The following is a 26,880-nucleotide window of genomic DNA, read 5'->3' as shown; positions in this document are numbered from 1 at the left end:
GGCAATTCCCAGCAGTAACAAAGCATTACTTAAACAATGTCCATTCATTGTGACTTTAGTAGTTTCAAATTATCACCAGATGAAAAAAATAGATTTGACCCTCAGTACTTAAAACCTGAAATAGATTAATCACAGTTCTCAAAACGGACACTCTTGCCTCAAGGTGGGGGCCTTGAGGAAGGAAGTCTACAAAAAGGTGACCTAGAGATGGCATCTCTCTAACTCATGCCCTCCATGACACAAACTGGGTGAAGGTATTAAATGGAAGTTTGATGGATACCAATAAAATTACCAACACATTCTCCATTTCTTTTGACAATTCAATATCTTGTCTACATCGGCAGTAAAATTCAGCAAATGGTCTAGTTCTTTGGAATAAGAAATAAACATTTGATAGTTTCATGATTTTACAGTACTCTTCCCATACAGAAAAGATGTCTCTTCAAGCTCCTGATTCGTGCCAATAAGGCCCGCCTACATCAACCACCGCCAGACGTTCCACTGACCCACCAGGGAACTCCACTCCACTTCCATCACCCTGGCCCACACCCCCGCATCAGCCAGAACCCCTGCAGAGGTCTTTCCATCCCTTACCTTGCCGCCAAGTCCTGGAACGACCTCACCCTTCACCTACGCCCCTGTCCCTCACTTGAAGAATTCAGGAAGAAGCTCAAGACATGGCTCTTTGACCAAGGACGTTAAGACTTAGTGCCTGGAGACCCTCCGTGGAGACAAATCGCGCTTCACAAAAACTCTTTTATTGAATATGCCAGACGCGTCAACTACGCAATCCCAGTCCGTTGCAACTTAATATCCATATTACACTCCAGAATCAAGGTAAAAGCAGCAGCTATGAGAATGCAAACTTCCACGGGCAAACATTCCTTTTGAGTTTCAGTCATTCTAAATGTATTTATCATTGCTTATAGTGGGATATCCCACAGTAAAAGGCAGAGGGAGGGCTGTGTGCTGTACGAATGTACCTCATGCATTCAAAGTTTTTACGTCAAATTTGTCTTGTTCCTGTTTTTACTTCGGTTTTCCTACAATTTGTTCCATTCCAAAAGTGTATGTTTTATTTTTTTAAATATGGTGTTTCCTGCGTTTTCTCTGACCGTTTTGCCATCTTTTTTTCCTCAAAGATGGTAAACGCCCCAAATGATTTTTTCAGATTCTCTTTGCACCGTTCTTTTCATTTACCCAGTTTGTGTGCCCCTGTCTAATCTGTTATATTTTTTCTCCCTTCTTTTCCGTTATCTGGAATAATCCCCTGGCCCCTACTTTTTTCCACTACACTCCTCTTTTTCGATGTTCCTTTTTCTCTTCCTCTTTCTTGAGTCTTTTTTTTCGTTTTTTAGATCAGACACTTTCAAAGTGCTACATTTCGACGAGGGAGTTTCTCAGTGTTGAAGTAATAAATGTTTGTAGCCAATCACTGGCTCATTAGGAATGGCTCTTTTCTTCTGCACTTTATAATAGGTGCTTCGCCCCTCCCTATTTTTTTTCTTACACTAGATCATTAAGGTTGTTTGGTATTAAGGCCCACGCTGAAAATGTAAAAAATCAATACGTCTACAAGGAGTCGACAAACTCAATTAAGACGGATACACAAGTTGGTTTCAATGTTACTAATCATAGCTCATGAATGAAGGAAAAGTTGGCCTCAGCTAGAACATGAAGTCTCATCTCTTGGTACGCAGAGAAGGGGAGATGATGATATCATCGGAGTCATCAGAGTCCAAATCATTTGAGGCGGGAGAGAAGCTTCTTGGCCGTTCTTTATTATATTGTTGAGCTACAATAAAACCACAAGCAAATATTATAATTATTGACTGGCCTTATGAAAGAATCCCATCTAACCGACTCAAAGTTACATATCTTCCATTAAAAACCAACAATGTTTCTTACCTGCAAATTGATTTCATGTCACCAGGCCTTCAATTTAGTTTTGGTCCCAAAGATACAATACAGTCGGCTACAGCATAAGGGGCGGTGTTTATTTCCTTGCAGTTTTATAAAGCATGAATATGCCCCCCCAAGGCCATTAGAGCAGAAGAGATTGAGAAGGTAACACCGACTAAAGCATTGTGCGAGGCAAAACAGAATTATAGGCAGGTTAAAACAATCATAAGGGAGTAGCAGCCACCAGTGAATGCAGACTGGACTACAAGAACATGACAGGCAAGCCGACAAAACATCATCTTGAAGAAAAGGGAAACAGATAAGCAAAGTACCTAAGTGAGGCAGATGGGAAACCATGAGAGCAAAAGACAGACACAACCCGGCTGTACTAAATAAGAAGGGCAGGCAAAAAGACATGCTGGAAAAAGAAGGTGAAGCAAGGGACAGGCAAACGTGGTCATCAGGTAGTGAGAAGCAAGAGATAGGTTAGAGCATGATTAAGTAGACTGAAGGATAACAGTGATAGAAGCGTTTGGAAGTGCCTGTCAATGTGACATTTAAGATCCTTCTTTGGATGTGATCAGAGAAGCCGTAGTGTGTAGGGCAGGAGGGAGGAAGATTTAAATACTATACGCACAGACAGTACAACTGAACTATAAAGGGTTCTTTGTTTTCAAATTCTTTCATCACACATCAAAAAGGGGAGAGAGGTACTACTCCTTTTCCATCCTCCTTATCATAGAACTCAAGTACCCACCAAAAGAGGAAAAATAGGAAGAGGCTGGTGAGGGCTGGTGAGGAAGCACACCCCCTCAGGGAAAATGCAAGCTTTGTTTAACACTGACCTCACCCACTAATAGTGTCATGCATCATCAGAGCTGCTACAACATCCTCACGCAGACCAATGCCTGGGATGGAGCACAGGGAGGGGAGGACAAAACAAGCCAATATGTTGGGATCCAGTAGTAAACTACATATAAACAATCAATCAAGGTGAAAACATAAAACTAACTCAGGAATACTTTTCACAGTCTTTAATCATGGGTTTCCTGGGTAGGATTAAAAAATTAAAATGTGGAGATGATCTAGGAGATAATTAGTTCACCTTTTCTGTAAGTTAATTGAGCAGATTCGACTTTCAGTTATGTGTCCTCAGATTTCATACTGTCAATGAGGGCCATTCAAGAACTGGAAAGATAAGAACGAATGCTCAATGGATTTAACTTTATAATTGAAGAATGAATACATTCTTCATATTTTGCATCAGGAAAATGGACAGTGAGGGGGCTATTGGCCAATTTTACGACTTCAAAAGACTCACCCGAGTCCATTATTAGCAGTTTCTATTAGTGATTTGATGAAATTAGCCTTGGCACTGAAGAGTCTCCTGACAGTCCTAATCCTGTATAAGTTGGAGAGAGATGGTAAGAGGCTGTATGTTTCCTCCAGCACTCTTAATGACTGTTTTCCTCACAGAGTTCTCTGAACTATGAATGAGATGGCTTAACTCTTTTCATTTCTTTTTTGTAGGTGCTAAGTCATCAAGAAGTTCCTTCAACGACTCAATGTAATGGGCGGTTGTGACATTAATATCGGGTGAGGGAAGTGATGGGAGGATGAATATTAAATGCCATCAAAGACAAGGAGTTCATGCCCACATTTTTTGTGTCATAAAACCATATTACGTCCTTTGGTTTTCCACAGATTCTGCTATGCGTAAACGCTAAGCAAAAAAGGTGTCTGGGACCAATTAATCTGAATTGTTGCATATAAAATTTACCTTCATATATTAATACTAATATCTTGAGAGGACCCTCCTATGGACACCTTTACAAGGAGAGGAGAAAGGCAATAAGGAAGAGTCTGTCAATGAAAGAGTATTCATTAAATATATGGTTTCAAACAGATACCACTACACTACTTCTAATCACCGCTCGTCTCCTGTAGGTTCTCTCTCTTTTTTAGCATTGTGTGTCTGTGAGAGTGAGTAGGGTGAATGAAACTAGTAAAGCTTTTGCTCAATCTCTCAAACTATGACAGAGCCTTCGTTTTAAGGTGAAGTTTGGGGGGTGTGGAATGAACGTCTGTTAAGGATAGGCGGGTATCAACATCCCACTCCTCACTGCGCAATACACCTGTGAACCTCCTTATAACACATTTTCTTAGCCATAGCATACTAGCACAATTTTGCATCAAAACTATAAAATTGGACAAAATACCACTCAATGTAAGAACATAACAGACACATCAGGCCGGGCAACAGAATCTGCTCACCTTAGTAAAGCAAAATGTATGGTAAAGTCCCATTGCCATGTATTTTATCTTCTATGTCTGTTAGGAGTTCCTTTTATTGTGACCTTGCTTACTTGTTTATCAAGGACTCAAGCCACATAAGTCATTGTTTGTTTGCAATCCTTGATCAGCTCATAAATATGTATTATATTTGTGTGCAATAATATATCATACATTGTGAAAGTACACATCAAGTTGGTAATGAACAACAGGAAGTTGTTCAACTGAAGATACATATACTCTCCTTCTATGATAATCATACAAATTTCTTGTCACAACGGTGAATGAGTATATGGAAAGTGACAAAATCCAGCCATGAAGAATATAGAGAACCACCACTTACTCTCTTCTGTCATGGGCTTCCTCTATTACACCTATCTGTAGAAAGTTAAATGGTTGTGTGAGGTGAGGGGCCAGGAAGACAGAGGATCGAATGGTAGCTTTCTCTGAAATTGGAGGAAGTATCCATCGAATTTATTGGAAGGACTCATTAGTCCAAGGTGATCTGCTTTGGCAAGAAGGTTGCCACACATCCCACTTCTGGCACATCTGAATTAATGCATACTCTTTAGGGTGGTGGATGTGGATGAAGAGAAGATGGCTGCTGCTGGTAGCTTCTATTCGCTCCTTTACTTCCCATTGTGGGGGCGGATGTTGCTGTCTGGGCCTACCATTTTTACTAATGAAGCCATGGCACAACTGTTGGTGAAACTGGCATGCTGGAGAAGCCAGACCAAGAGTCTTTCTCTCTAGTCGGGTATCTGCTTCCTCCTCACCCAATGTTTGTCATTAATATGGCATGTGGACAAACCTTTTTCTGGATGTCTCTATTGAAATCTGAAGACATCTAAGCAAGCCATCACAGAACCACATTAAATCACATGAAACGTGCCAGAGTGCATAGGAAAAGGTTACCATCTTCAGTACTGATCTTTCCGGTGGATTTACTATCTCCCTACAGTTTCCTTACCTACTAAATAATCCCAGGCGTCAGATTGGATCTGGAAAACTTCAAACCTCTTTGAGGCTAGTAACTGGGGGTAGCTCGGTGTCAACACCGGAAGTGATGACTGGTAATGTAATCGAAGCCATCCGGTGCAACGTCAATTTCCATACGTTATTTTAATGCCATCAAGGCGAACATATGGAGCAACATCGATAGAGTACGGATCAGTGCAAAACTCTAGTTGGAATCCTATTACCACTGTCCCTGTGTACTCAATCCACCCAGAAGAAGAGGCGTGTGAAATCTGTGACTAATCTGGAGGTGGATTAAGTACCCACCAGAAAGATCATCACTTGTTGAACAGATTCCCAAGCAATACCCTCCCTGGAGAAGAGCTGATGGATATTTCGATGAGAAAATCTTGTTGTACAGGTCTGGCAAAGCGCTCTTAACTGCACACCTCTGATTCAAAATAGTAGTATTTGGCAAACGTGTGCAGGACACCCGCATTGATGCCTTACAGATCTCTGAAATGGGAACAACTCTCGCAAGAGTTGAAGACAATGACTTGGCCCAGGTGGTATGGATCCTTATTCTCTGGGTCAGAGACGGGAAATTGGGATATGGCGGAAAGGGTGCCAAAGGCAGAATTGGGCTGGAGCAGTACGGCAATCTGCTCTGAGGGCGGCACAAGAGGAGAGGGAACTAGCCACGCTGGTTGGGGAGGTTCCAGAGGTTCAACTCTGGCTCTGAGGATGACGATTATGTGTAACTCACTCCTGTCATCCTCATTTAGGGCACAGACAAACCTAAGGCATCCGAATCAGATCCCCCAGATGTTTAACAATCTGATCAATGGCTCAGTTAATTTCATTTTTCCTAAATTAGGCATTTCTACGGCCTATAGATAGTCAGCTTTACAATTCTTACCTGTCTGAAGGATTATGACAACCTGATGTTGAAGCGCTGGCTTGGGAAAAGCACCAAACCCAGTGTTTATGGCATGGTGCTAAAAGGCCCTGATGCTGACATCATTGTTTTCTTGGACTTCAGTATGTCTGACACAAGTGGCATCATGCCAAGTGTAGAAGTCAAAAAGGAAGGGCGGCAAATCATGGTCCTTCAGAGTATTTTGCCCTACAAAAACTGAATACAACTCTCGTGGCCTCTTGGGCATCCCACATATATTTTGTAGGTCCCCAGGAGGAAGCAAACCTACCTCTGGCTAAGGATTGGGCAGTAAGTGAGCTGCACCTGAGGGATATAATCTGAATGCACTGTTAGCCTATTTCTCATGTTTACTGTGTTCTTCACCATTTGAAGGAGACAAAGATATTTTGTGCTTTCTACACAGAGAACAGCTCCAGGCAGGTGAGCTGGATTTTGATTTACATCTCTGCACCTACTTGTGTGATGAAAATGTTTGGCCTCACTCTTTAAAATGCCTTACAGTGCATATGGTCACCAAGTAAATGATCTTTCCTTGTAGTTTGGACAGGATATGGTAAATAAAAGCTCAACCAAAAACCTCTGAAAAATAATAAACGAAAAATGCAGTGAGTTCTAGGTACGGCACCATTCAAGAATAGGAAAAACCAAAAACAACATCTCCGGTGGTAGGCATGCATGGACCTGCTTCATCACATTTATGGCACAAAAATGAGATCTTGCACATTGGTAGCCAGGGCCACAACAGCGCCATCTCGTACCAGTAACGAGTACTGTTGAAAATTTGAGATCCTGTGTAAGATTGTGAAGTTGATTATGAGCCATCTGTAAGGAGTATCATTTATAAGGTGTCAAGTTAGGAGTATATTTCCAGCAATTATGATCTACGTAAATAACGCAAACCGAACACGTGTATGTTTTATTGGGTAGCCATGCACTTTAGAAATGCCAAAAATAGAACAGAATAGAATTGTTCATTACTAGAGAATGTTGGTTTGCTTTCCATAAAGTTGTTAGGATGGGATTCTGCCCTCTTACCCAACAAAACAAAGTTATTACCTTCTTTTCCAGTGAGGTTGGGCTGGCAAGGAGCTTTGGAAACCTACTCCAAAGCTAAACAAGAAAGCCTTTCCTTCGCCATAAATTTCAGAAGTAAATCTAATAATCTTGTACCTGGTAATTTCTGTTGTTGTGAAAACTTGAGATCCTGTGGATTCTTCCAATTTGTGACTTTCTCATCCTCAGACACAGGTTCCTCTATTAGCTCCTCACTGACATCAGAATCTTCATTATCTGAAATTAATCACAGATGAAACATATTATAGCTAAAAATAAATAACCACCTTGAAAAAGTAGAATACAAATAATTAATAGTTCCAGGCTCTAAACAAAAGCTAACAACGTAACGAATCTTCTACATATTTCATTTTGGATTATATGTGGCTTAACTTCAACATATGTTATTGAGTTTGATTGGATTCTAATAAGAACTGTTGAAGCAGAAATTATATTTTGGCCCACAACATTATTTGGTAGTCGAACTTTTTCCATAAATGATTGGGAATTGGAAGATAAAAGAAATGCTGCAGTATGAAATATATTAGTGACAGTGGGAAGCAGGAATGGAAACTCCCATCCTGCATGCCATTCTTATTATGGGGGAGTCCTTCTTGAGCTGAACAGTCTGGCAAGATTCGGATTCTGCAAGAGTAAATGGATCACTGAAATCCTACAAAGGAAGCATGATTTAGCTCCTAGAGATTAAGAGCTACTGGAGGTGATAACTCAGCCTTTCAGATTAATCACTTTACGACTGTCATGCTTCCAGCTCCTTAAACCAGTTTCCACTGTATAGTGGTTAATTTGTGTTTTACAGGGAATACTCATGAGTGTCTGACATGCAAATGGGAGGCTGGACGCAGGGGAACAAGGCTGGAAGCAGGCTCTACTTTTTCCCAGGGGCATGGCTATTTGTTCTCGACTGGCTAACAGATCTCAAACACCTTCTCCAAGTTACTCCAGCGGTAGGTTGTACATAGGAGCAGGAGGGATAAAGACAGAAAAAATGTGCTCTCCATTTTACAACAACCTGGCTTCCAGCTCTCACACTTACAGAAAATACTAGATTTAATTGGTAACAGTTTCTTAAGGACTTTTAGGTGGAAAACAGACACAGGCCCAAAAATAGTTCCAATGGGAATGTCAGGAAATAAATGCAACATGTTATGGTAAGGCCCTTGATCTGATGCATAATGGGAGGCCATATTATATATTTCACCCAACCAGCAGTAATTAGTAGGAGGCATCAAGCTATGCATGGGTAAGATGCCAAGTAAAGTCCTGGGAGAAGTGGGAGACTTACCTCAAGAAGGTGATATTACCTTGAACAGAACTGCTCAACACACAGTTTGCACTGCTACGGCCGGCGTTGTAGGATTAAACAGCGATTTAAGAAAAACACTTGCCTCATGCTTTCTAGATTTCAGTACCACTTTTGTGTGATTAAAGCTTGCACTCCTGCTACCCACTTTTAAGTACACGTGCTCTGTTATTAAAGCTTGCACAGCTGCTTCCTCGTGTGTTAGAACGGCTGTGTGAGGGAGGCTTGCACTCTTTCAATAGATAACTTTCATGTTTATGAGGTGTTTTTTTTGTGCAGGCTTCTGGGTGACGTTTGAGAACAGAGGGCGACAGCTCATAAGACATAGTTGTCTACAGAGAAGTATTTTGACTCTATGTGCAAACAATGGCTTTTGCTTACACTGTGTAAATACCCTGCAGTGTGTAAGGGGACAAATGTGGATGGCCTACCAAGTTTGCTATCCCTAATGTTTCTTTTGACACAAATAGGGTTAAGAATGAGTTAGGCGATCCCTTTTCCTTGGCGCGCACACTGCAAACTAAACCACTTGTATGCACACTCAATTTCGGGTAAGTGAAAGGGCCAATTAGGAACTGCAGAAATACTCAACAGTCAATGCTTCAACAAAATCCATGCTTTTCAGATGGTAAAGACAACCCTTTCCTCGAAGACCAGGACTCTGAAGCAAGCGTCGCCTCTCCTTCAGCAGCATCAGGGTTTTTTTTTGTCTTTCCCACGAGCATTCAAGCATGACCTTTTTTGGAAAATACTGATAGTCTGGAAGTTAAGGAGTACTCTAGCTGTGGTTCTCTGAGTGATGATTAATTCAAGTAGATCATATATATATCCAAATACATGCAGTGAAGCAAGTTTAGCTATTTTAAGGTCAGTCAAGAAACATGTTTTGTGTAGAAATACTTTTTTTCTGAGATATTTTGTCTTTTGTGCAAGATACTGGGGAACAAAACATTCTTATTTGTCATGTGGAGAGGGAATAGTTTGTATTGTGAGCTATACAGAGACTATATAGCTTCAGCAAATCTAATATTGTCAGATCAAGCGTTATCTCCTGGCAACTTGTAATACTGTAAAATGTCTGGACTACGCCATCAGGGCCCATTTCTAGCCCAGTTGCTAATGCAGCCACTGCTAAGACTTAAGCTAATGCAGGAGTTGTACTATCCATTCTGTTACCCTGGCATTTTGCTGGTGGGCTGCTGGCTAGGGCACTACTTTCAGAGCTGTGTGGGCCACCAATACCCAACAAGCCCCCTTGAACATTTATTTTAGGACTGGTTCGGGTATCCAGTCCACCCTGGAAGTTGTGGAGGATGAGGATGCTCTTCTAGAAAGGATAAAGGAATTAATGTGGAGTCCTTGATTGGAGATTCAAAATGGAGCAGGATCAAAGATTATTTGAAAATGGCAGATCTCCAACTAGTTTGGCATAATGGGTGAAAAGGGAGATTTGGGCCATAGGCAGTGGCTGAGATTAATTCAAGCATTCCTTTTATCAACACGCTGTCTCCTGTTTTTTACAGAAATAAACAGAAGGAACTAGAGCGACAAGCCAAGGCTATTTGAAAATAGACAGGCCCTGGAAAGCAAAAGGCCAAGGAACCGCTGGTTTTCCACGATCCGCATTGGGCTGCGGTAAAAGAAAAAAACTGACGTCAGCGTGCCGGGGGAGGTATATATGGCTCAACTGACGTCACGTCCGTGGACGACGTCAGGGCGGACCCATGCGGCACCGCCCCCCGACGCGCAGAGGTGCTGCTGCGGAAAATTTTCCAGATCCAGTCTGACGCCTGGGGATATTCTAAGTTAAGGAATCTGCGGCTAGATGTCTCTATCAGATTAAAAATTTCAGCTGCAAACGAAATAAGGACACCCAATGCCTTCACTCACTGTTTTGGACAGTGAAGAAAATATCTAGATGCTGAAAGTTCATGTAGAAAATAAATGCAGTAGTAAATCAGCCGTGTGTGTGACACAGACTGTCTGACCCTGTTTATGTAAAATGTGTACGCTCAACAGTAGCAGCCTGTCAGTTGATTCACCACCGTTGTACTGCAGATTCCTACAGTGTTCTGATGACAAGTTAGAGCGCTAACATTCTGTATTTATGACCCAAGTGTGGCACACATGAACGCCATCTTGATGGAAAAAACTTTTGGCATTTCTGACAGAGGAGACTGCAGTAAAAGAACAAAATAAGGGAATTCTTTTTGTCAAAGAAATTATGGTCGGTGCTCCAGAAAGCTAAAACGAGGACATTTTCTAGGACTTCTCAAATGTCTTCCTACATTTTGACATGCAGAGTGAAACATTCTTCAAGGACCAGACTTTCAGTTAACTTTGTAGCAATCAACTGCAGTGTCACCACAGAGATCTAAGGAACAACTAGAGCGCTAAAAATGTATATTCAAGACACAAGTGAGACACTGCTGAATTCCATTTTGTTGGAATAAGAGCTGATGGATTTAATGTTTTTCCTGAGAAGCACACTAAGGTAAATGAGCACTGAAATGTTAATGCAGGCATGAAACGAGTTTATCAAAAAATGTGAGGGAAGGTATGTATATTTAGTCGTTTGTGGCATAATTCATTTATTTGTAAAGGGGAAAAAATAAAGAGAGATGTATGCATAAGTACACCATCCCATTTCCACATCTGTTTACTCGACCTACCCATATTCTCAGTTGCCTAACAGCTCCATCATTTTAATATATATATTTAATATACAGTAAGACCGGTTTATGGCACCTTTTGTGTAGGAGAACAGTGACCTGTCATCTTTTAAAGAACTGAATTGAGCCAGCCTACATGCAAGGTACAACAGGCATCTTTGTTTTTTACTCGATGCAAGAGAAGAGCTGCATGTGTTTATTTGAAACTGTAAGAACTTCAAAATAATGAAAAACGAAGTGTCATCCATTTGGTTTGGAGCAGTGGATTTACACACTGGCATGGCGGCCAATAGTACTGGTATCTGAACTACAAAATGACAGTCCTTTTTTGTTGGGTTACTTTTTTGTGTTCTCCATGGAAAGTATCCTCCATGCAATTTACATTTGTAATCCATTGTGCCAATTAATGAGTACGGAAGAAGGCAGTGTGCCGAAATGCATTTGCTCAAATTAAATCCTACAGATATCCTGTGACTGCTCCGTGCCTTTTTTGAATATATATATATATATATATATATATATATATATATATATATATATATATATATATATATATATACATACATATATATATATACACATACATATATACATACACACACACACACACATTTGACAAAATGAAAGGTAGAAGTAAAGTAATAATTAGGTACTACAGCCTTAACATATGTTTTAAAAAAAAAACTGAAATTAAATGAAAAACCAAGAGTTAAGTTGGTGTTATAGTTAGGTTCAGGAATGACACACAAGCTAAGGGAAACATCTAATGCAACGCAGGCATTACAACATAGTACCTTTACAACGCAGTCAGTACAGCGACTGCAACGTTACCACAAGTTCCATTACAAAGCAAGTCATTACAACGACTTGCTTTAGGGAATACTGTGTTGGGCTGGTGTTGGATCTTAAGTCCAACACCTTCCCTACTGATACACCGACTGGAGATGGAATAGTAATTTAAGCTATTCCAAACTCCAGCGCTTCCCTAAAGCATGTCGCTGTACTGACTTGCCATTGTAATGGAACTCGTGGTAACAACACAGTCGAAGTATTGACTGCGTTGTTAAGCCACACATTATTTACGCATGTGTGGTAACAGATACTATTCACAAGCTAATGTTAAAAAAATCATCTTAGACCACCAAAATACACAAGTTGTTAGTGAACGAACTATATTTTGCACTCGCATCATGCACCGATTACGACCTCACTGATGACGTGTTAAATGACATCCCTGATTATATTTAAATAACATTGTTGGAATTACTCAGGAGATCAAACAATCATTCTGACAGTGTGCCATAGGCTTTGTGAATGAGGGTTAATACAACTATTGCAAATAGTGCTGTAGGCCAAATGCTATTCACACTCCTGCCATCTGGTACTGTACGTTGACATTGCAAGTAGTTTTTGTTGTAAGCAGAGGTTTTGAGGTGACTTGTGATTTCTTCCCCGATAGCCAAAAGGCACCAGAACACAGGCTCTACCATAAATTGTACTGATTGCCAACGATTGAGAGTAAGTGGGTGTAGTAAAGCAAAGCAAGATAGTCTATGTAAACTGGAGTTATGCAAATATGGGTATGGGACTCAAATGTTCCAAACACTGTACCGTAAACTCAGAGGCAGTGAGATGGGAGGGTGCGTGTGAATCTACAGCTGCAAACCAGTTACTGTTTGCAGCATGTGCTGCTGGAGATGAACTGCTTTGCATAGATGGAAAAGTAGTGCCCTTCACCCTAAAGCGGTGGCTTGCAAGCGGTGTAGGAAGACTTTTGAAACAGTTTTAAAAAGTCGGCGGTAAGGGAGGACAGTGGCAGTGTCTCCCGACCCCGCTTGGCGTCAGGTAAACCCTTATCAGAACGGAGCATTGTGCATTATACAGTGTAGCGTGCCATTGGCTATTGGCTTTGTTTAATACGTTTTTAGGATCATTTTAACATCACTTGCGGCGTTGTTTTTATTTACACGCACTGCTACAACATTTCCATCTGTGTTGTACATTACCTTATAGACAGCCTATTGTTCCTTCTGTACTGTGTGGGGCTCCGGGGGCCGGTTTCTGTCTTGACTCGGTGTTTCAGTCTACCCGCCCTGGTCCGACTCGGTAGCCAATACCGTTGAGCGGAGGGCGGGCAGACAAGAGCAAGACACGCCCAGTAAAACCGGAATTGTCGAGCGGTTAGCGCTCTTACATCAATCCACACAGGGCTATTTAGGCGGCGAGGAGGACCGGCCATTTGCGGTAAGGGAGGACAGTGGCAGTGTCTCCCGACCCCGCTTGGCGTCAGGTAAACCCTTATCAGAACGGAGCATTGTGCATTATACAGTGTAGCGTGCCATTGGCTATTGGCTTTGTTTAATACGTTTTTAGGATCATTTTAACATCACTTGCGGCGTTGTTTTTATTTACACGCACTGCTACAACATTTCCATCTGTGTTGTACATTACCTTATAGACAGCCTATTGTTCCTTCTGTACTGTGTGGGGCTCCGGGGGCCGGTTTCTGTCTTGACTCGGTGTTTCAGTCTACCCGCCCTGGTCCGACTCGGTAGCCAATACCGTTGAGCGGAGGGCGGGCAGACAAGAGCAAGACACGCCCAGTAAAACCGGAATTGTCGAGCGGTTAGCGCTCTTACATCAATCCACACAGGGCTATTTAGGCGGCGAGGAGGACCGGCCATTTGCGGTGAGGGAGGACAGTGGCAGTGTCTCCCGACCCCGCTTGGCGTCAGGTAAACCCTTATCAGAACGGAGCATTGTGCATTATACAGTGTAGCGTGCCATTGGCTATTGGCTTTGTTTAATACGTTTTTAGGATCATTTTAACATCACTTGCGGCGTTGTTTTTATTTACACGCACTGCTACAACATTTCCATCTGTGTTGTACATTACCTTATAGACAGCCTATTGTTCCTTCTGTACTGTGTGGGGCTCCGGGGGCCGGTTTCTGTCTTGACTCGGTGTTTCAGTCTACCCGCCCTGGTCCGACTCGGTAGCCAATACCGTTGAGCGGAGGGCGGGCAGACAAGAGCAAGACACGCCCAGTAAAACCGGAATTGTCGAGCGGTTAGCGCTCTTACATCAATCCACACAGGGCTATTTAGGCGGCGAGGAGGACCGGCCATTTGCGGTAAGGGAGGACAGTGGCAGTGTCTCCCGACCCCGCTTGGCGTCAGGTAAACCCTTATCAGAACGGAGCATTGTGCATTATACAGTGTAGCGTGCCATTGGCTATTGGCTTTGTTTAATACGTTTTTAGGATCATTTTAACATCACTTGCGGCGTTGTTTTTATTTACACGCACTGCTACAACATTTCCATCTGTGTTGTACATTACCTTATAGACAGCCTATTGTTCCTTCTGTACTGTGTGGGGCTCCGGGGGCCGGTTTCTGTCTTGACTCGGTGTTTCAGTCTACCCGCCCTGGTCCGACTCGGTAGCCAATACCGTTGAGCGGAGGGCGGGCAGACAAGAGCAAGACACGCCCAGTAAAACCGGAATTGTCGAGCGGTTAGCGCTCTTACATCAATCCACACAGGGCTATTTAGCCCCTCGGAGGTCGAAGCGCGCAGCGGTTGCGCGCAGAGGGGCGCCATTGACGGCGCCGAAGACCAGCCAAAGACCTGCCCGTCTGCGCCCGTCCGCGACAGGACGGGGCCAGGGGCTATGGGGCCAAACAACACTGACTACCCATCTACGCCGATTCCTAGGATGACCTACTCAGCACAGGTACTCCTTGCGATAGGCCACAATCAACACCAGCCTCAAGAGTGTATGATGGGAAGATGTCTCCAGTTAGACAGCCCATTTTCTTGCCGCTTTTGTCGAGCTCAATTTGGCATAGCTTCACAGGAGACTGGTTTTAATAAAAATACCCATTTTTCAAGCGTTAAAATGAATGGAAGTAAACCCTTTGTCGGAAGGAAAAATTTACTATGTAACATTAGATCCCTTTCTAAACATACGTCTGAGGTATGGGATCTAATCTCTACCTGTGAGCCTGACTTTTGCTTTCTCACAGAAACTTGGCTAAAACCCCATTCTAATCCAGCAATTGCGCTAGCAATTCCCTCAGGTTACAAAATAATTAGACTGGACCGTCCGAGCAAGTTAGGAGGGGGGATAGCCATTGTACACAAACATGACATTTACTGTACCATTTTGGCTGAATTGAGCTCACCAGTTATTGAATTATTGATTTTTAAATTTCACTATTCTCCTAAAAACATCCAGACGGGTGCCTTAGTATATCGCCCCCCAGGTCCATGCACTAATTTTTCCAACGCGTTAATTGAGGCTCTTGCCCCCCATATTACTATTGACAGGGACTTTTTATTGGTGGGGGACTTCAACATACACAGTGATGTGATAGATTGTAAAGAGGCACAATCTGTGTTAAATGATCTTTCCTTATTGGGGCTAACCCAAAGGAACTCTGGGCCAACTCACCGGGCAGGACACACATTAGACTTGATTTTATCCAATTTTCTGGCAGTTACTTGCCCTCCGCCCACTCAAGTTAGTTGGACTGACCATTATATTATCGAATTTTATTCTTCTTACTCCACCAACACTTTGTACAAACCAATTGCTCTTCCCTGTCTCCGTCGGCAGTGGCATAAAGTTAATAATGAAGTTTTTTCAAACAACTTTATTGCGCCCTCCATTACTCGTTTGGACAATGTGGAAAGTGCTTTGAGTAAATTGAAAGCGGCATCTGGAGCAGCCATAGATAATATAGCCCCCATAAAGAGCTTCAAATCCCGGCCGAATCAGAAACAGGAAGTTTGGTTCTCCAACGACCTGAAAATATTAAAACAAGCAGCTAGAAAACTAGAGAAAAGATGGAGGTCCTCCCATTTGGAGAGCGATAGGAAACTCTATTGGGTTTCGCTATCTAGCTATCATAAAGCAATCAGGAATGCGAGGAAAACACATATAACTTCCCAAATTACGGCAGCAGGAAATTCTTCCAGGGTTCTCTACCAGGTACTTAACTCTTTTGCTAAACCTGTAGCGTGCGAAAGCACTGAACCTGTATCTCAGCAGCTCTGTAACAACATATCCTCTTTTTTCTCTAACAAAATTGATGTTATTTACGAGAAGATTGTGGCATCCAATGCTGTTATGGTTGCAGATGTGGCTTCTGCCTTTCAAAATACAGAGTTTGATCATGGCACACATACTCTGGACTCCTTTCCCCCCATTACTGAGGAAGAGCTATCTGTGTTGGTTAAACAGATCAAAAGTGGTAGTCCAGACGATACCATTCCAGCCAGATTAATACCCTCTCTATTTGACATATTATGTCCCACTGTCATCAAACTTATTAATCTGTCTCTGAGTACGGGGTCTGTTCCTAAAGAATGGAAACGTGCACTTGTCAGGCCCATCAGGAAAAATACCACCATTGCCTGGTCTGAACTATCTAATCTGAGACCAATTTCACTGTTACCTTTTCTTGGGAAACTTATAGAAAAGTATGTCAACAGACTCCTTTCCAACTTTATTGAAACTGTGGGCGGCCTTGACCACTCGCAATCTGGTTTTAGGCCGAAACACAGTACTGAGTCTACATTACTTTCTGTTATGGACGACCTACACATGTTCCAGGATAGGGGTTTTTCAGTGATCTTGGTCTTATTGGACTTGTCAGCAGCGTTCGACACCGTGTCACATAACATTCTTATTGACCGGTTGTCGAACGTGGGGGTGAAGAACAAAGCTCTGGCATGGTTGGGAAGCTTCCTCTCTGATCGTACCCAGACTGTCACCATGGGTACGTATCGCTCAGCAGAGATGAAAGTCTCGAAAGGGGTGCCACAGGGCTCTTGTTTAAGCCCAACACTTTTTAACATCTATGTGGCACCCCTAGCGAGAGTGATGCGTAAATTTGGCTTTATCCCCGTGTCTTATGCGGACGATACGCAGCTCCTCTTCCCTTTTAAGACTCTTACTCCGGAATTGAGGAGGTCTTTCTCTGCTGGCATGGAAGCTGTGGCATGTTGGATGTCCTCCAACTACCTACAGTGTAATGTAAATAAAACGGAGGTTATGCTGTTTGGTGAAGCAAAAATGCTTTGGACCCCTGACTGGTGGCCTCCTGGTCTAGGCATAGCACCTGAGCCCAAACAGATAGTTAAAAATCTGGGGGTTCGCCTTGACCAGGAGTTGTCATTGAAACAACATACAAACCATGTCACTGGCGTATACTTCCACACCATCAGCTTGCTGCGGAAAGTTTTTCCATTGCTGCCTGAGCAATTCAGGAAAACGCTGGTGCAGGCCCTTGTCATGAGTCGGATTGACTATTGTAATGGTCTCCTACTTTCTGCAAATGAGGGAGTACTGAATAGACTTCAGGTTATACAGAACACCGCGGCTCGCCTCGTTCTAAATGCCCCCCCAAGAACAGCATCTAAGCCTCTGTTAGAAGAACTCCATTGGCTTCCTATCCGTCAAAGGATAAAATTTAAAACTTGCTGTTTAATACACAAGAGCCTACATAGACAAGGTCCACTCTATTTGGAAAAGAAATTTATTCCATACATTCCATCTAGAATGCTCAGATCCAGTAATGGGCACTCACTGGTAGTGCCGCGTGCTAAGAAAGCCAGGCACGGAAGTAAGGCACTCTCAGTGTTGGGACCTAAATTGTGGAACTGTCTTCCTGTAGCCATTCGCTCCTGTTCTGAACATTTGGTGTTTAGGAAACAACTAAAAACTCTGTTGTTCACAAATGCAATCTAATGCCTTCCACATGCTCCACTCTTGATATAGGATTCTTATGCCAGTAGCGCAGAGATACTCCAGTTGGAGTCGATTCTAGCGCTTTACAAACCTGCAAATAAATAAATAAAAGGGCAAGTTAGCCAACTTTTGCTTCTCATAGAGTATGACTGAGCACACAATGTCTGATGAAAGTGTGGATCGTAGACTATATTGCAGCTTTGCACGTATCTGCAATTAGGATGTTGCCTGGGAAAGCCAAAGTGGCTCTTTTTTGTGATTGGAATGTGCATTAGGCACAGACTGTAGTATATATTTGGCTTTCGCATTGTACTGCATGTATCTAGACTTGTCTTGGGAATAGGGTTGCCTATGTGGGGTTTGCCAAAGGTCACAAAGAGCTGCCTAGTCTTTGTAAAGGCTTTGAATCAATGTAGTACACAAGGGCTCTTTTGACATCTAAACTGTGTAAGGCCCTTTACACAGCCAAATGAGATTGGTGGAAAAACAATGGAAACCCAACGGTTTGATTCTCATGGAACTTGAAGACGACCTTGTGCAGAAAATAAATGTTTCAAAAAAAAAAAAAAAACCTGATGGTTGTGTACTTGCATAAAGGACTCTTCCACTATTAGTGCTTGCAGGTCGCCTAGTCACTGAAGGAGAAGTGATTGTGTGAGGGGGGTGTTTGTGTTGATGCCTTCTGACTTTTGGCCCACCTCTTTTCCGGATGCTCCTTTAGCAGCGGCCTCCGCCAGAAATCTGGGCGTAGTGCTTGGGCCCAATCTTCAACTGGACCTCTTTGTAAATAAAACTGTGGCCACTTGCATGATGCTGCTTCGTATGCTGTGGAAGATTCTTCCGCTGCTGCCGGCCCACGTTCGGCCAGAAGTAGTGCGTGGCACCATATTGAGAAGGCTGGATTACTGCAACGCACTACTGCTGGGAGCCCCAGCTAATTTGGTGGCTAAGCTGCAACGTGTGCAGAATATGGCGGCCAAGTTGGCTTTGTCCCGGCGCCGTTCCGACTCCTCTTCAATGGCACTAGTCGATCTTCATTGGTTACCTGTCCCGCAACGAGTCATCTTTAAGGCACTTTGTTTAGTGTTTAGAGGACTTCATGGACAAGGACCTGTTCCGTTGCGGGAATTGTTCCAGTGGTATGTGCCCACTCGCTCCCTTCGGTCTCTTTCAGCACATCTTGTGGTAATTCCTAAGGTAATGAGGGCTCGGATGGGCGGGCGAGCTTTTGGATTTGTGGCAGCTAAACATTGGAATACTCTTCCCTTGTCGCTGAGAAGCTCCGGGGACTTTTCCTCCTTTAGGAAGGAACTCAAAACATTTCTCTTTCCTAGGTCTGATTAATTTCTTTTGACTGCTCTGTGTGGTGTTGGTATAATTGTCTGAAGCGCCAGGATACCCTTCGGGTGACAGTCTGCGCTATACAAATACGCCATACATACATACATACATACATGGTTGCCTACAGTTGAGAGTCTAGGAATAACCTGCCCAGTGACAACTTTTTGTAGTTCCAGCACTGGAGTTTGTGCTGAGATGTGTGCTCCACCAGCACCAGGTGCTTCCATTGCCCAGTTGCTAGTGACCATTGCCTGGCAAGCCACTCCTGAAGAGGGTTTTGTGCAGTCGAGTATGTGGTACTATCGGATAAGTTACTTACCTTCGGTAGCGCCTTATCTGGTAGAGACTCTATCTAGCCGCAGATTCCTTACCTTAGAATTATCCCCAGGCATCACATTGTATCTGGAACATTTTCGTGAGCAGTACCCCAGCGTGCCAGTTGGTGGCGTAGATTGGCTTCGTGAGCGTCATCTTTGCCGGAAGTGACATGCGCAGTGCCTAAATAGGCGCCACCCCAGCACACTGATATCATTTACTTTTCACAACAGTCTACGGCAGGAGTGCAGAGCCATTAAGAACACGGACCATTCGGATCCAAAACTAGGGCCCTGAAAATCCATTCACAAGAGAGGAGAGGATGGGTGGGTCAATAAGGAATTTGCGGCTAGATAAAGTCTCTATCAGATAAGGGGCTACTGAAGGTAAGTAAATTGTCAATCTGATAGAGACTTCTAGCCACAGATTCCTTACCTTATAATAGATACCCAAGCAATACCTCCCAGAAGGTGGGTCTGTTAAATAATTTCATACCAAAATGTCCTGCAGGAAAGAAGTCCCAATAGGCCCGACTGTCCAGGCAGAAGTTTTTTGTGAATGTGTGGAAGAAAGCCCACGTTACTGCCTGCCAGATGTCCAGGAATCTGCGTGCTAACACAGTGGTTACAGCCTTGGCTCTGGTGGCATAAACACTCAAACCCTCAAGGGGTTACTGCTTAGCCAATGCATAGCAGATTGCAATGCAGAGCATGATCCATACAGAGATGGCCTGTTTCTGCACAGCCTTTCCCTTCTCCTCTCTAACATACCCCATGAAGAGTTGGTTGTCTACTTGGAACTATTTCGTGTGGTCAAGTTAGAACGGCAAAGCTGTTTTTGGGCCCCGTCGGTGAAATCACTCCTCTTTCTTAGAGGAATGTGGCGGAGTGTAAAAAGTAGGCAGAGTGATGGACTGGCCTAAATGAAAAGGAGTGATGGCTTTTGGCAGAAAGGAATCTCTAGTTCGCAGAACCAGCTTGTCTGGGTAAATGTTCAGGTATGGAGGCTCGCATGACAAAGCCTGAAACTCACTGACCCTCCGGGCAGAAGTTATTGCCACCAGAAAGGCCGTCTTGATGGTAAGAAGCCTGAGAGGACAACGGGAACATCAGGACGAGATTAAGGTCTCACTGAGGCATGATAAATGGAGAAGGAGGAAACGTGTTGTAAAGCTTTCAAGAACCTATGTACAATAGAGGATTTGAAGAGGAATGGCTGATCAGGCAACCGCAGAAAGGCTGATATACCGGAAAGGTAGCCCTTTAATGTGCCCAGAGAAGAGCCCTGCTGGGCAAGGCAAAGAATAAAGAGAAGAACCTGAGAAAGGGGAGCAGAAAGTGGATCAACCTGCTTTTCTGCAGACAATGCCACGAACATGTCCCAACGCCAGGCATATAACGTTGTGGTGGAGGGTTGCTTGGCTGCCAGAATAATATCGCAGACTTCGGGTGGAAGGTTGAAGGCTGCCAACTGTCGCCGCTAAATCTCCACACAAAGAGGCAGAGTGTTGTCAGGTTTGAGTGGAGAACCCTCCTCTGCTGCTGCGACAGAAGATTCTCCCAAAGGGGCAGCCTGATCAGAGGACCGATGGCCATGCTCAACAGCTCGGGATACCAAAGTCTCAGAGCTCAGTCCAGAGCCACAAGAATGACTTGAGAATGACTATAACCAAGGCCCTCCCCACTGTTGAAAGTGGCCTTGCGTCGCCTCCGAATGGAGATGCCATTTGTGATCTGCTAGGCATTGTCGCCGGAATTTGTCCACCCGAGCATTCAGAGAACCTGCCAAGTGTTGAACCACTAGGGAATTGCCCTACATTCCAGCCATGTCCAGAGACGCAAGGCCTCTTGACAAAGGATCTACGACCTCACCCCACCCTGCTTGTTGTAGTACAACATGGCAGTGGTGTTGTCCATGAACACCTGCACTTATCTTCCCTTGATGGCTGAGGCACCCCCATCAAGACGTTGGTCTTGACTGCCACAGAGGGCAGATTAAGGTCCAGAACTTTGACCGCTCCTCTCACCACCATAGGGAAGGGCGCTCCCTCCTCCGTAGCCACAGTAGGGGGAGAAAGCATGCCAGTATCTGGAATAGTGTCCAGTTTGCTGACTTCCGCCAAATCCTCACACCAGTCCTGATTAGGGTCAAAGGGCTGGTATACTTTTTTTTTTTTTTTAATGTTGAGCACGCTCCCTCTGTGCACCACATTTTGGCCTTTTATTATGTTTACATTCTTTTTTTTTAAACAACATTTTATTGACATTTTGAAAAGCATAGGCATTAAATACAATGAGAATCAATCTGGTGACACATATACAGTAATTTAGTATGCAGTATGATGGTTCACTGACATGATTATAATATTGGGTAACGTTCTGTGTTAGTGTCCATCTGCGGGTAACCAGAGTATATAGCATCTCGCATCCGTTCCTTTGGGCCCATCATTCGCCTACTTCTAACTCCGAGTCCTCCTGCGGGGGTTCGCATATATTTCCACGGTAGGTATTCCACCCTCCCCATATCCGAGTCCATTTTTTGGGGCATCCTCTATGAATATAGACTGTCTTCTCTACAATGATTGCGTTATCCATATCTTTGCACCATTGAGGAAGGGTAGGAGTTTGTCAGGATCCCCAATGTTGTGCTATATTTCGCTTCGCCAGCGTCATGCCCAGCGTTACCCAGGTTTGTGCTGTATGGTTAGGGTCTGTGGGCTCCCATACATTAAGGAGGCATCTCTTTGGTTCCGGGAGAGTCGTAATCGTCGTGACTTGTGAAGTGTGCGCATGACTCCCTTCCAATAATTGGCAATTTCGGGACATAGCCAGAGGGTGTGAAAGAGTGCCCTCTGCGCCGCAATGTCGAAGGCAGAGCGGTGAATCTGTCTGGTCAAGTTTGTGTAGGAGTGTCCGTGTAGGTGCGATGTAGAATTTGTAGTTGTATCAGCTCAAGTTTTGATGATATCGCTACCTCCTTAGGGGATGAAAGCGCTTCTTGCCATTCTGTGTCGTCTAACTCTCCTATCTCTAATTCCCATTTGGATTTAAGGGCTTCTAGGGGATCTGGCTGATTATTTATTATTTTCCAATAAGTTTGGGATATGGCTTTTCTGTTGAGGTGATCTGTGAGAAGCCTATCTTCCAGTGGTGAGGATTCCGCAAGCTGTGTGCCTGGTGTAATTGCAGCCATGAGTGCGTGTCTGATCTGATGTAGCGAAATGCCTCAGTGTTTGCTAATCCATATGCGGCCTGTAGTTGGGCAAACGTGACTATTTCCCCTTTCTTCCATAGATCTCCCACCCCGAGATTCCTATCAGGTCCCACTGTCGGAAGCCCTTAGTGTTGCGCAGTGTACCTAATCTTTTCGTGTCCCATAGTGGCATGGCCTGTGTTATCTCTCCCTCCCATCCTAGCGCTTGTTGCGCCTCAAACCAGATTTGTATAGTGTGCGCCGTCGGGCCAGTGAGGTTGTGTCTCCTAACATTATTGTATAGTGCACCCATAATTCCTACAGTGTCTAGCAAGTGTCTAGCAAGTGTCTATCCATACGATACGCTGGGTCGTCTTGGGGTATGTGAAGCCATTGGTTTATAACAATGAGCTGCGAGGCCCAGTAATATATTTTGATGTTGGGAAAGGCAATGCCGCCATCATACCAGCTTCTTGTTAATTTGTGCATTGCTATACGTGGCGTTTTCCCGTCCCATAGCAGACTGGTCACTTCAGCATTTATCGCTGTAAAGTATGTTGGGGAGACTGGGAACGGTGTGTTCTGCAGTGCATATAGGAATCTGGGGAGTGCCATCATTTTGAAGAGGGCCGCTCTCTCCAGAAGTGTTAGTGGCAGTGAACGCCAGTGCTTGACGTCACGACGAAATCACATTAGGGGTTGTGTGAGGTTTTCAGCGATGAATTGTGTTCTATCATATGTTACGTATATCCCCAAGTATTTAAAGCCTCTTTCTGTTATCTGTATTTCGCATCCCCGTGGAAGCCGTGGTGGGGAGCCATGGAGTATATAAAGGTGTGACTTCGCCCAGTTAATGGTATAGCCGGAAAGCCGCCCATATGACGTACATATATCCAGCAGGCAGTTAATTGAGCGTGTCGGGGATGCGAGGTATAGTAATATATCATCCGCGTACAACGAGATGTGGTCCTCTCATCCCACGGCCCATTTTAAACCGCGGATAACTGGGTCCTGGCGTATCCAGGCAGCCAAAGGTTCTAACACCAGCGCAAAAAGAAGCGGCGATAGGGGCAGCCTTGTCGTGTCCCCCTTCCCAACGGGAAGTCGGTCGATATATAGCCGTTCACCACAACCTGCGCCAGTGGTTGTGTCTAAAGTAGCTGGATCCAGGCGCAGATCTTGGGACCAAATCCCAGGTGTCGAAGGACTGCAAATAGGAAGGGCCATTCTACTAGGTCAAATGCCATTCTCACAGAGTGATAAAATAACTGCATTCTCCTCTATAGTAGAACTGCGCGTGATGACACCGTGCAGTCGCCTCAGATTAAGGGCGGTCTTACGATTTGGCATAGACCTGGACTGCTCCATGTGAATCACTATAGCAAGATGCGGCTGCAGTCTCATCGCCAGCGCTTTTGCCAGAATTTTTGCTTCGGCATTAATTAAGGAGATCGGCCTATATGACATACATTCGTGCGGTGGTTTGTTGGGTTTGTGAATGGCCACTATAGTAGCTAGGCGCTGATCTCTGGGCAGGACCCCCTTCTCTAAACTGTCTGTGTACATTTTCAGTAGGTGTGGTACAATTTGAGTTGCTGCTTTCTTATAGAATTCCACCGAAATTCCGTTTGGCCCCATTGCCTTCCCAGTGTGGAGTGCGCCTATCGCAATCGTTAATTCTTCCGGAGTCAGGTCTTTTTCTAGGGCCTCAACCGCAGTTGGGCATAGTTATGTCTTTGAGAAATTCTAGATTTTCTGCTATTGTGGTTGTTGCCGCTGGGGTGTATACCTTTCTATAATGTGCCGCTAAAGCCTAGGTGATCTGCTGGTGCTCCGCCGTTAAACTTCCATCTTCTAATTGAATCTGCGCCACCCATCTACTAGCCCTTTCCTTTTTATCTAGCCATGCTAGTAGCTTACCCGCTTTATCGCCTAGCTCATAAATAGTGTGTCGTGTTTTGGTGAGCTTAGTTTTTGCCTCTTCCCATACATAAGACTTGTACTCCTGTTGTGCCAGATGCACCCCATGTGTCGTGTTTTCATCTGCGTTTGCCACATGTTCTGCCTCTGCCAGGGATACTTTTTGCTTGAGACTTTCAATTTCTTGTTGCTGAGTCTGTTTATGACCCGTCACTAGAGAGATAGCTTGCCCTCGAAGTACTGTTTTATAGGCCTCCCACAGTATTGTCGGGGATGTGACCGAATGTTCGTTTTCTGCAAAGTAATTCTTTGTCATTGTAAGGAGATCTTTACCAATTTTGTAGCTTTTAAGGCATCCGGGGTGAAGCAGGAACAGCCTACGCCGTCGCTGGGGGGAGGCTATGTAGGTAATGAGCACAGGAGAATGGTCTGAAATACCCCTGGAAAAGTGTGAGATCTCTGTCGCCCCCATAAGCCCTGTCGCCAATGTAAAGATATAGTCCAGTCTGGAGAGGCTATTATGTACTCCGGAATGGAAAGTATACTGCCGCCCTGTCGGGTATCTGGTTCTCCATACATGCATTAGGCCAAGAGCCTCAGTGAACTCTAACAGTTTAAGATTTGCACTACTGGGGTCTCTAGGGGGTTTCCTATCTATGGACGCGTCCATCGTCGTATTGAATTCTCCTCCCATTATCAGTTCTCCATGTGGGAGTGACAGGAGGAATTTCCCCAAGGCTGTCTGGTGTAACGTCGGAGGGATGTATACTGTTACCAGGTTATAAATTTGACTGTCCCACTGGCATGTTATCGCAGCAAATCGCCCTTGGTCGTCTTTTCGGGATCCGGTTATTATCAATGGGAAACGTTTATTAACTATTATACCTACTCCTCGTGAACCCGAAGTGAAGTGTGAGTGTACAACCATTTTGAAATCCCACCTATCTAGGGCTCTACAAGGAGATCCTGTCAAGTGGGATTCTTGGAGAAGCGCTACAGCGGGCCCTTTACGTTTGAGGTACTGTAGGACCAACCCTGTTTTATTTGGTCTCCCAAGCCATTTACATTCCACGACAGCACTTTAAATGGGAGGTCGGACGTTCGGGAGATCTTTGTCTGTGGCCCCAATTTGTCAGCTAGTGCGTTCGTTTGTGTCTTATCTGTCATCTATTGTGATGCGGTGTTGTGTTACCCGTATAATTCCCATCTTGTCAATGCCGTTGAATGTCCTTTGATAGTGCACCTTGTGTCAAAGTTAGAACCAAAACTGAAATAAACTCTGTTAACTGCACCCCTCCCCCCTCCCTCCTCCCTGCCTCCCTGCAACCGACACCCCAACTCAGCAGAGTGCTTAGTCCCCATGACTTTGTACTTGCGTAGGGGGGAGAGTTACTCGCGTTTTCTGCTCACTCCCCAGATAGTTCGTAGTTCAGTGCGATCAAACTATAGTTCCAAGTGTTTAGGCCTAGTCTTCAGATATCGTATGGTAACAACACACAGGGTGTACAGTGAGAGTCTGCGGCTGTGCCGAGTCTGTAATCTTTGGAACAGTCTGAGTTCTTGGCAGCATTATGTTGTGATCCTTCCGTAGCTTCTAGTCCTGTGCCTTCTGGTGACACCGATGTCAGGGATTGCTGCTTCCGTCTGAGTCCCATTCTACTTGAGTCTCTCACTGGTCGCCAGCCCTCTAGCCAGTCAGAGGCCTCTACTGGCGTATCGAAGAACCACGTTTTTCCTTCCGCTTCCACTCTCAACTTTGCTGGATATAACATTGCATATTTGAGTTCACGGTTGCGGAGTTCTCTTTTGACTTCCATGAAGCCACGGCGTTGCTTGGTCACTGCGGCAGTGTAATCCAGGTACAGGGTTACAGTACAGTTATCCACTTGTATTGGAGGAGCTATGCATGCTGCTTGTAGAATGGTGTCCCGGTTGTGGAAGTTGAATATACGTGCCAATATCGGCCGTTGAGGTACTCGGTGCGCTCTCTCTACAGAGAAGAAGCTGGACAGCCCATGCGGTTGTAGCTGGTTTTTAACAAGGTCTTCGACAAAGAGGTCCAGGGATCTAGATCTACTTTCCTGGTCGTCGAGCTTGTCTACTAGCTGCTTTTGTGTCAATTCCAATGTCTGTACCCTCTTTTTTAATGCTGCCGTTTCGCCGGAGAGAGCCTCCGTGGTGGCCACTTCGGAGGGTAACGGCCCCCCAAGCGCCCTG

At 44.3% G+C, this 26,880-nt stretch overlaps 1 protein-coding gene across 2 annotated transcripts in view; it reads right to left on the bottom strand.

The window, feature by feature from the left end:
* Nucleotides 1-738: 738 nt before the first annotated feature.
* IQCE (IQ motif containing E) overlaps nucleotides 739-26,880 on the bottom strand; it is a 285,773-nt gene continuing 259,631 nt past the window's right edge. For both annotated transcript variants that reach the window (XM_085629211.1, XM_085629212.1), the window contains 2 exons: nucleotides 7,262-7,381; nucleotides 739-1,795 (listed from right to left, as the gene is read on the bottom strand). In XM_085629211.1, the coding sequence (XP_085485337.1) occupies nucleotides 1,683-1,795; nucleotides 7,262-7,381 (233 nt within the window). In that variant the 3' untranslated portion in view covers nucleotides 739-1,682. The remainder of the gene's footprint in view (nucleotides 1,796-7,261; nucleotides 7,382-26,880) is intronic.

The sequence above is a fragment of the Triturus cristatus genome, chromosome 10, assembly GCF_964204655.1.
Source record: "Triturus cristatus chromosome 10, aTriCri1.1, whole genome shotgun sequence".
Lineage (NCBI taxonomy): Eukaryota > Metazoa > Chordata > Amphibia > Caudata > Salamandridae > Triturus > Triturus cristatus.
Note: the sequence above shows the minus strand (reverse complement) of the source record. Positions and strands in the feature narration are given on the sequence as shown.